The sequence below is a fragment of the Bombina bombina genome, chromosome 3, assembly GCF_027579735.1.
Source record: "Bombina bombina isolate aBomBom1 chromosome 3, aBomBom1.pri, whole genome shotgun sequence".
Lineage (NCBI taxonomy): Eukaryota > Metazoa > Chordata > Amphibia > Anura > Bombinatoridae > Bombina > Bombina bombina.
Genome location: NC_069501.1, coordinates 817921539 through 817933680, shown reverse-complemented (window position 1 = coordinate 817933680; position 12142 = coordinate 817921539). Strand labels below are relative to the sequence as shown.

The 12142-nt window shown below is 34.9% G+C and overlaps 1 protein-coding gene across 1 annotated transcript in view; it reads left to right on the top strand.

The window, feature by feature from the left end:
• The window catches only part of MCF2L (MCF.2 cell line derived transforming sequence like), a 353557-nt gene that overhangs the window by 189493 nt on the left and 151922 nt on the right, over positions 1 to 12142 (top strand). The window contains 1 exon segment of the mRNA XM_053707774.1: positions 10410 to 10501. Coding sequence (XP_053563749.1) covers positions 10410 to 10501 — 92 coding nt within the window.

The following is a 12142-nucleotide window of genomic DNA, read 5'->3' as shown; positions in this document are numbered from 1 at the left end:
TACCGGCTTATTTCCACTACAGCTCGAGATTGATTGCAGATTCTTCACATCTTCATCTTTGGTGGGTGAGTGAACATACCGCTAGTTTCTAAAGCTTAGACCTTTTTAGCGCATTGGTATTGCTGGTTTTGACTTTATATCCAGACTCACACATTGCCGGCTACGGGTTTAATACGCAGAGCGGACCCCTGCACCATGGCTTCTATGAACTTTTGTGGGTTATAAACTATTCCAGCTACGATAGTACCTTTAGCAATACATTTATTCTGCTAAATTCATACAGACACCTCGCTCTCAAGACTGGTTCGCCAGTCTATTTGTTTACTATATTTACATGTAAATTAAAAATGTTATTATGCTAAATTAAAAAAAAAAATGTTTTAGTTTGAAAGAGAAACCTTCAGCTACTTCTTAGAAGCCTGTTTACAATAACACACTCATTGACTTGTAAATTAATAAGAAACTTTAAAATACACTACAATGAATGTCAAATATATGTTATGCATAATAAAAATATTATTTTTTGACAATAGACACATACACTTTGTGAATTTACATTATTTTTTTAAAAAATTAAGCAGCTTTATTTATATTTGTCAGGATATCTGTGAGTGTTATTAAATAATATATATGTATGTATATTTTATCTACACATAGACCAAGAACTCATTTTATTTTGTGAAACTGTTTGTAAAACAACACCCTCTTGGTCTGAAACACAGATTTGTAGAACAAAAATAAATAGACAGGACTTCTAAAAAGAACAAATATTGAAATCTCTAAATTGATTTAGCTTTGAAGCTCATCACTCCACATGAGATCATAACAGGGACGTGATAATCAACCAAACCAGCATACATCATGGGATGTTTGGAGACAACATTCTGTACATAAAGTCAGATAAGCGAACAGAAATCTTAGAATACAGTAATTAGCACAGACCTATTAATTGCCCCTAAACCTCAGATAAATATCTGTGCTGGCTAACAGAGACACATTTTGCATTGTAACTGAAATTCATTTTTAAAAGTACAACTGGTATGATAATCTTGTATAAAAATGTATAATTCCATGGATCTGAGAAATGCATTTCAGGTTTGTAATAAATTTAATGGATAACATATTCTTATATTTTTCAAGCATCTAATAAGTACATATATAATTGGTGTTTTAGATAATATCATATGTTTTATACACTCAACAAGAGATATACAGATATGAAATATTTATATGGGATAGTAATACATATGAAACCACATCTGATTTCTGATCTCAAGGTATGTATGTGATATTAAGATGATAACTGAGATATTAATTAGATCCACGCTAAAAGTATAAAATCCAATAAAAAAACCCATATATTTTAAATGTATAAGAATTACTTTGTATTATGAAAAATATATCATATCTAGTCTTGACATGCTCAGGATGAGTGGTCCAATACACATGAAACATGTGACTTATTAATACTAGAAAATATAATACATTGTAAATATATATATGAATCTATAGTAAACTGTTAGCAATATTGATGGTGAGACTGCATTTGTGATTGTCTGCTGCCCCCTAGGGGATTAAAAATGGTATGACAGCCAAATGGATTGACTACTAGAACACATGAAAATCCAGATGAACCAATGAGAGGGACAATGGAAAAACAGCTCCGTTAAGGGCCTTTCAAAATTATCACCTATGATTAGAATAAGAAAATGGTGGGATATATCACATGATATATCCTCATGCAAAGGGAGAAAAAAAAAGTATTTTTGTCTGTTAACTTTTGACTGAAAACTCTGCTGCCAATTTTGGGACACAGCCACTATAAGCAAAACCTGAATCTACTTGGAAAAGCTGGAACGTTTAATTTGGTTCATGTGGTGATGTATGACTGTTATGACTATATTTTTAATATTTTAAACAAAGGAATTCTAAAACTATAGTCATATTGCAGCTATATAGATATATTTTAGGATTTACCTTGTTGTAGATAAATAAGAATTTATTTCAGCTCAGATAAATTGGCATATAAGTTGGCTGTTTACATTAATAATATATATAACTTCTGGTGTTTTAATTAGAGTTCTATAGAATCATTTGTGGGCTAAGTAGATTAATTATATTTGTCTGGAAGTTAACAATCCATACCTTGGTATCTTATTGTGGTATTTTAATGTAACTCTGATTTGGGAGATTATTGTGAATAAGGTAATTTGTAAAGGTATATTTTTATGATCTTTGTATAGAATATTGTAACAGTTTAAGCTTGTATAGTTTGATTTATAATCTGGTTTCTATAAATATATTTCAATGTGTCTATAACTTTAACTTATCGTAAAAAATTTTGGAATAAATATTGATTTTATTTGTTTCGTATATGCATTTTAATTGGGGGTTAATTTAAAGAATGATTATTAAATAAATTGTATTATAACCCTAGTATATACTGACATATTAAATACTTACGCTCTTTTTCTAAGGGTGATGATCTTTACATATTTATCACAAATCCAATGCTTTACTCCCTAACTGCAATCAAGTGGCCGCCTAGATAGTTATGCCAATGCTGAGCTGTGCAACACATTGCGCATGCACGGGACAGTAAAATTCCATATGCATGCATGGGTACGTGTGCACTACTAGGAACTAGCATAAAAGAGAGAACCCAGGTTGCCCACTCTGATTGGCTAATGCAAATTAGCCTCATGGTGAGCTTGGAAACAGTTTAAAAAACAAAATGCAAGGTATTTGAGTATTTTCAATAGATATTAACCTAGACAATGAAAAATTTAAAATGGTTGCCTTTCATATCTCTTTAAAGCGAAACAAATCATGATAATCACAATATTTAATCTTAATTGAAGGCTATAAACACTGCTTCCCAGTACTTGAGAATGTAATGGGAAATTGCTCCTTTAGGTATGTTTTGTATATTAAATAGGAGTCTATGCTAATTGAAACCACAACCCAATGAAATGGACATAGCTTGCAGGTAGAGCAGACCTCATTAGTTTATCTTATATTTACAAAAATCCTCAACTGTCTATACACAGGGAAACCAATATTTATAGCCCAATCATATAAAGGTCTCTGGGCTGGCAGGATTATTCTGTTTCCCTGGCAGTGGAATGATCTAAAGCCACTTTTTACCCTAAAAACAGAATGTCTCGCTAAGGGGCGTATACTGCATTTTCATATAGGGACAGTACAAAAGTGCACAATAAAATTCATATTTTATAAATCATACAAAACAAATAATGTAAACCTTTCACACAAACATCACAGAAAAAATATTTATTTAATCGTATTAAATATGCTCAGCATAAATCATAATTTTCGTATACTGGATATGCAAAAATCACTAAATCCAGATAATAATAGGCCTAGAGAGCCTTACAGAGGTGCGCTTGTGTAAGGGAAAACAGCGGAGATTTGTCTGAAACTTATGATCAAATCTTCGGCAGCACTCCCAGAACGATAGGTCACGATACAATCCTGAAAAGACAGAAGAGGAGGCGCCACATGGGACAGTATCGACTGTATATAGAACACAGAATAACCAAACAAATGGCAACTCACATGGATGAAGGCACTGACAGTACCAAAAACAGCAGGCCGGGACCTCTAAGTCGCCCGTCAGACTCACTTCCGTTAGGCAGGGGCAATGACGGGGGGGCGTTCCACCACTCAGAGAGGTTTCCCAGCGGGAGTACTGTGATGTCCTCGATACCTGCGCTAGTCAGATGGAATGGCTGGAGAAAGTATAGAAGAGAGGAGACTCGCCTACAGTGTATCAATACACGCTACGATCCTCGCAAATAAATATAGGAATGATCCTCAGATGAAATAATCAATGAAGCAAGGGTACTAAAAAGTTTAATAAAATGGGCTGAACATGGGAGTTCCATGTCCATATAGGAAATTGTCTCTTTAATCCCAGCATAATTCTGTAAAGATTTTCGTACTACAGATCTCATCGTTTTTTTTTCTTGCCAACTAAAAGGTGGCAAGCTTTTCTCAAAACACTGAAATTACTTGTAACCCACATGCATGTGAAAATATAGGCGATTGTAAGATGTTATATGCAGAAAGCAGGGCAATGTGATTTATATTGGCTCCAGGATTTAATTATTAAAATGCACCCCCTGCTTACTGTTAACTTTACTCTACCCAGAGAAGTTTCACTTTCCCGCAAGCTCCATTACTTTGTATAAGAGACATTGTGCCACCTTTGTGTGCACCTTTTTATTATAATTCCGACAAGGGGAGCCCCTGTAAGGGCCGACGTGAAAAAGCAAGTCTGAACTTGCGAAGATTAGATCATTGACCCCCCACTGAGAGCATGATTACTACTAAAACGTCTTGTTTTATATAATAAAATATAAAAGTTATTTAAAAATACATAAAGCCCAAGATTTTTCTTTTGTGATAAAGAAAGAACATACAGGGCTAGATTACAAGTGGAGCGCTAAATTATCACATTACAAGTGGCTGATTATTGCTACCGCGACTTCATTTCTTTGAGCCCTTATAACTTTTTAATGCAATTTTTTAAAAATAATTTTCATCAAACAATGTTATGAGTGTAACTGTACTTTTAAAGGTATTTTTGAGTTTTGTACAACTTTTTCTTGTCTCGCATAACAGTTAACCAGCAGGAAACCTATTATTTAAATGGGTCTAGAATTAGCCAAACAGAGGAGGAAAGGGATTTGGGAGTAGTAATTAATAACAAGCTAAAGATGGGTGCACAATGCAGGGCAGCAGCTTCTAAGGCTAATAAGATACTAACAGGTATTAAAAGAGGCATTGATGCAAGAGAGAAAAGCATAATTCTGTCACTATATACAGTTGTGCTCATAAGTTTACATATCCTGGCAGTATTTATGATTTCTTGGCTATTTTTCAGAGAATATGAATGATAACACAAAAACTTTTCTTTCACTCATGGTTAGTGTTTAACTGAAGCCATTTATTATCAATCAACTGTGTTTACTCTTTTTAAATCATAATGACAACAGAAACTACCAAAATGACCCTGATCAAAAGTTTACATACACTGGAGATTTTGGCCTGATAACATAAACACAAGCTGACACAAAGGGGTTTGAATGGCTATTAAAGGTAACCATCTTCACCTGTGATCTGTTTTCTTGTAATTAGTGTGTGTGTATAAAAGGTCAATGAGTTTCTGGACTCCTGACAGACCCTTGCATCTTTCATCCAGTGCTGCACTGATGACTCTGGATTCTGAGTCATGGGGAAAGTAACAGAATTGTCAAAGGATCTGAGGGAAAAGATAGTTGAACTGTATAATACAGGAAAGGGATATAAAAAGATATCCAAGGAATTGAGAATGCAAATCAGCAGTGTTCAAACTCTAATAAAGAAGTGGAAAATGAGGGGTTCTGTTGAAATCAAACCACGGTTAGGTAGACCAACTAAAATTTCAGCCACAACTGCCAGGAAAATTGTTCGGGATGCAAAGACAAACCCACAAATAACTTTAGGTAAAATAAAGGACGTGGTGTGGCTGTTTCAAGATGCACAATAAGGAGGCACTTGAAGAAAGATGAGCTGCATGGTCAAGTCGCCAGAAGAAAGCCATTACTACGCAAATGCCACAAAGTATCCCGCTTACAATACGCCAAGCAGCACAGAGACAAGCCTTAAACCTTCTGGCGCAAAGTCATTTGGAGTGATGAGACCAAAATTGAGCTTTTTGGCCACAGCCATAAACGCTAGATTTGGAGAGGAGTCAACAAGGCCTATGATGAAAGGTACACCATTCCTACTGTGAAACACGGAGGTGGATTGCTGATGTTTTGGGGATGTGTGAGCTACAAAGGCACAGGAAATTTGGTCAGAATTGATGGCAAGATGAATGCAGTATGTTATCAAACAGAACCCATCATTTTCCACTTCTTGATTAGAGTTTGAAAACTGCTGATTTGCATTCTCAATTTCTTGTATATCTTTTTATATCCCTTTCCTGTTTTATACAGTTCAACTACCTTTTTCCCCACAGATCCTTTCATAATTCTTTTTCTTTCCCCATGACTCAGAATCCAGAAACATCAGTGCAGCACTGGATGAAAGATGCAAGGGTCTGTCAGGAGTCCAGAAACTCATTGACCTTTTATACACACACACTAATTACAAGCAAACAGATCACAGGTGAGGATGGTTAGCTTTAATAGCCATTTAAACCCCTTTGTGTCAACTTGTGTGCATGTTATCGGGCCAAAATCACCAGGGTATGTAAACTTTTGATCAGGGTCATTTGGGTAGTTTCTGTTGTCATTATGATTTAAAAAGATTAAACACAGTTGATTGATAATAAATGGCTTCAGCCAAACACTAACCATGAGTGAAAGAAACGTTTTTGTGTTATAATTAATATTCTCTGAAAAATGGCCAAGAAATCATAAATTCTGCCAGGGTATGTAAACTTATGAGCACAACTGTAAATCCCTGGTAAGACTTCACCTTGAGTATGGAGTGCAGTTCTGGGGACCAATCTAAAAAAAAAGACATTGCAGATTTAGAAAAAGTTTAGAGAAGGGCCACAAAATTAATAAGGGGAATAGAGATTTTAAACTATTAGGAGAGGTTAGGCAAACTGGGTCTGTTTTCTCTAGAAAAAAAAGGCACTTGAGAGGTAACATAATGACCCTATATTCAAGGCCCATATACAGAGATGGCAGAAGCTCTGTTTATTCCAAGAAAATTGTTTGCGACAAGAGGAAAGAAGATTTAATCTCCAGCAATGTAAACGTTTTTTCACTGTAAGAGCAATTAAATTGTGGAATTCATTACCTATGGGGGAGTAAATGCCAATACCTTAGATACATTTAAAAATGTTTTTTATACATTTCTGGCTAGGAACATAATTCAGGGATATGATTGCTTGTGTTAAATGGTTCACCTTTTTTAATAGGATTTGTTTAAAATCAACTGGAGCTTTTTTATAAGTATATATTGAGATTTGTATAGGTTGAACCTGATGGACTTCTATCTTTTTTTAACTTCATCTACTGTGTTACATTATTAATGCCATTATTGACGTCTGAATATTTGCTTTTTTTATTGCCTTCAAAGATTGTGTTCAGCTTTTTGCATCTAACTAGATTAAACAGGGCCCATGAGTAGCATTTTTTCTTTATTTATAGCTGTTACCTCCTTCAGATCATACCTCTCCTTTTGTCCAATATATATATATATATATATATATATATATATATATATATATATATATATATATATATATATATATATATATATATATATATATATTAAATATATATATATATCTTATAACTGTTTAAGTTAAAAACTTCAATTAAGAAAACAGTCCAAATTTTCAAATGAATGCAATACTCTTTTTATCCCATTGTTTTAAAAATGATTCCAGGACCCTTTATCGAACCTTTTCAATTATGAATGTTTCACACAAATATCTAGTGAACTGCCCAGTCATGCTTACAGGCTGTCTGATGCCTCACTGGGCTGACCAGCATCTGGGACACTTGAACTGTGTCCTGTGCTCCACCCTCAGGTCACCCTGACACTGCCTCCCAGTCCCATTTTTTTGGATTGGACTCAAAGCAGTTTTGAGTCTTTCAAAATATCCAGGAAAATTGATTTTTGCCACCTGGCATGGGACTGATTAAGCCTGTAGTGCTTTGTTGGTATATAATGTTACCTTTTTTATGTTTATTCTATATTTAGTGTACAGGGCCAAGTGTGTTGTTATCAGAACTCCCAAACTGCTCTGCATTTGTAGGATTATCACAGTTTGCTTGCGCTGCACCCTAGCTGCTAAATGCCATTCAGAAAACCCAATGTTGAACCTCATCCCTGAATTACCCCACCTAAGCCAGTAGCCTGAGAGTGTAGCTGTCAATGTTGGGAATAATGCAGTACACTACGCAGGCAGCATACAGGGGCGCTGTCTATTCACAAGCTATATTATATTTACTCTACTGCAATAAGAGAAGGACATTCATGGTTTGTAATGCAGGATTTTCCTTGCAGTGAACTAGACTGGTCACTGGAGTCACCTGCCCCCAAGGGAATACAGACTTGTATCTTCCTTTAAATGGACAGTCTACACCTAAGTCATCTTAAAGTCTTACCTTAGATTAAGCTGCAAATATCCTCCTGCATCCTTTCTATATCATGCAGCAGGAACAGTAAAAAAGTTTTTTTAAAATGAATATTGTTTCTGGCTACTTTGAAATGGCTGCCAAGCTCCGCACACTGATGACATCACAATATGGGCTGCATCTAGGCACTCTGCTGAATAACATTGACAGTCTGTTGAATTTAACTGGTAAGCCTTTTGTGATTGGACACCATAAGCAGACAAGATCATGATGTCATCAGGGGGCTAAGCTTGACAGCGATTTCAAAGTGGCCAGAAACAATATTCATTCTAAATTAACGTTTTTACTGTTCCTGCTGCATGATAAAGAAAGGGGTGCAGGGGGCTATTTGCAGCTTAATCTAAGGTAAGACTTTAAGATGACTTAGATGTAGACTGTCACTTTAAGGAACTTTTACCAACTGTTAGAATTATTTCCCTTTTGGGAAGATTTAAAAAAAAAAAGTATCTTCATAAAATGTTTAAAAGAAGCTATTCCTTCTATTCAATGAGTAATTCTCTTTTCAATGAATATAGCTTAAACCCTTTATTGCCATATCAGCCTGCATATACTTAAAAGGGGAAGGAACTTTGATATTTGATATTAAGGTACTAACAAAATACATGATTAGGAAAATTAAAAATGTTAGCATCGAATTGGTTCATCTTGATTTTAATACTATACATACATCACATACATGCACATATTGTACATTCATACACATGCCTACATATACACAAAGACAATTCAGTTACACATTCTAATTATGTATGCTAGAACTTTTTAAAATGTATCTGAAATTGATTATATATAGCCAATCTAAAGTATTATACCATAAATTACATTACTGCAGAAGTGAAATAGATTTAATTGACATCCTGCAAATGTTACCTTAAATATCCTGCTTTTCATTTAAATTTAAAAAAGTATTTACATTTTCTGTATTATATCTGAATGTACTGTATATGATCAATATTATTGTATACAATGTAAATGGCTATGTAGGTCAGTGTTTTTCAACCAGTGTGCCGTGAGAGATCCTCAGGTGTGCCACGGCAGACTGACAACAGTGTGACATGTTTTTTAAACTTTGCTTGGTTTTTACTCCCAGTGCGGGGGTAGTTTGTAGGAGGCATGGCATAACAGCACAATGCATACAGTATGTGTGTGTTTGTGTGTATGTGTATATATATGCTGTATTAGGCTACAATGTGTGATTTTTTTTAAAATTTTGGGATGGTGGTGTGCCACGGGATTTTTTAATGTAAAAAAGTGTGCCACGGCAAAAAAAAGGTTAAAAATCACTGATGTAGGTCATTCATGTTAACACCCATACCACAAAATGTAACCTTCTTCTTTCTATCCCTAAGAATGATCAATCCTTCCAGTGTGTATCACACATTGTATGTAGTTGACAGTTTTCTTTTTTTAAAAGAATATACTGAAATGACTAGAATACAATATACAGTAGAGGGCAGATATTGAACTTAGTCTGCTGTGATTAGCTATTCAGGTCCAGCTCTAAGCATTTGTTTCCTCATTGTCTCAGACCCCCCCCCCCCCCTCCCCGTCAGTTGCTGGCACTGCACAATTTGCTTGCTTGGAAGGCAGCAGATCTGTGTGTTTGTGCTCATTGATTAAAGCATATGTAGCTGAACTGAGCAGAAACAGAGCAGTTGAGTGGGAGAGGTAGATACTCCTTATGTGAGATGAGCATCTCATTTGTAACCAGCCTCTATATATTACGTCAATATATTAAAGGTGGAAATGTTAGCCACTATGTGAGAGACTAATGATCCTTCAGGAAAAAGGTGGCTTTGAGAAGGTTGATTCAAATACTCAAATACTGATGCTGCATTGAATGTCTGTAGTCATCCTATACACATGCAGTGTGTTTATACCTCACTGGTTGGATATAAAACATTTCCTTAAGCAATGTGGCTGCTGTTGGAGACCTTCAATAGGACTGATGGGGAGAAAAATCAAGGGCAAACTAGCTGCAGCAGATTGAGTTAAAATCGTATATGTGCAGCTAAGGATGTAGTAATAGACGACGCATGGATCATGTAAAACCAGCTGTATGGACCCAGCATGGGGACATGACATTATTATTTTTTTTAAATTCATTTGCATTTCTTTTTCTATAAAGAATAATTTGTTATCGTTAACATCAGGGTACAAAACCTGCACTATCACAAGGGACCAACGGCATGTGGAATTATATTAATTGCAGCTCCCGTTTCTGTTTTTTGGTTTCATGTTTAGTCTACAAGATGCAGGAATCGGGTTTATCCTAGTCATTGATCGAAGACAGGACAAATGGACCTCGGTAAAAGCATCTATACTGAGGATAGCGGTGAGTACTATGTTTCCCTGTCTATATGATATTCATACCCACTCCCATTTTATATAACATCAGTCTGCTAGCAATATATAAAAATATATATTCTCTCTCTATATATATAGGACTGTCATTCACATTTCTTTAAACAAACATGAAATGTATACATAGGCAATATATGGAACAATTGCAATATCTGTAGCTGCAGTTATTTATATGCAAAGCCACGTAGACATAAAGTTTTGCCTAAAAAATGGTTTAAGGGTACATTTTGTTAGATCATCTTTGTAGTTTGTTTTCTAATATGCATTTGCATATCTATTAATGTAAATTATAAAGGTTACAATTTTTAGGACCAATATGGTAATGTGCAATCTGCAGAGCAGTGTGAAAAATATATATAAAAATAATGTTATCTGTAATAAGGAACATAGTCTCAAAACAAACACCATTTTATATCATTTATAATCACAGTCATTGCTTAATGGTGTCATGTATTATTTGTCATGTCTGAAATCAGGGCAAGCTGTAAACATCAGGCGGAAGGCTGTGGAATACCTCATTTTTTAAAGCTACATTTAGCAAATATTGCTATATATACAATATATATAATGCAACAATATAAGTTGCAAATTGTAGGCTTGGGGCCTACTGCAACATCCCATTGGACATATAAGTGCTGTTACAGCTAGTGCTTCTACAAAATTGTAGAGAATCCAGTTTAAAAGACAGATTTATTTTCCAAGTAGTGTCATTTAATAATTAAATAATTATGCAAATTACTAGTACCAGAATATCTGTCAGTCCAACCAAAGTGGCAAATCTGTAATAAGACTGACTAAATCTCACTGAGCCTCACTCTCTTTTATTACAGATGATAATCAACTTAATGTGTTACTAAATCATTACTCATTTCACTCGGGCTGTGAAAAAAAACTTACATTTTAATCTTGACAGCAGCTCCAGCTTCCTCCACCCGTCGCAAAGCCTCTTGCTGGGTCTAAAATGATAAATCCGGCTTCCTCCAATCACGGCATTGAATCAGACACTGATTCCCCCGGGGGGAAAGCTATGATTAGAGGATGACCTATCCATCATTTCTGACATCAGAAATGGCTTACAAGGACCGGAGGAAGCTGGAGCTGCTGTCAAGTTTAAAAGGTAAGTATTTCTTCACAACGAGTGAAATGTAAATTTTGATGAATTAAAGTGCCCCTGTTTTTAATCGAATTTTTAAAAACCGGGCACTTTAGCATCAAAATTTACATTCACTTTAATAATGACATCCATTTACAAGCATGGTCCTAAAGATTTACAAGTTACAATGTAAATGGATATATAGGAATAGGGATGGCCTAATATTTTAGCACATTATTTAAAAATAACAAATGCTGGACTTATACATTTGGTCTAAAATTGTTCAATGTTTGCTAAACCTTCACAATTCAATTTTGTAAACTTATGGTACATTTCGCCCAGTATCAAATGATACATATGATATGATGTTAACATTTTTCTCATAAACTCCAGTGAAAGCATAAAACAATCCGTTTTTAAATATTGGTTTTGAATATTTGACTGTGTGTGACATTACATAAGTTGGTTTTGAATATTTGACTGTGTGTGACGTTACATAAGTTGGTTTTGAATATTTGAC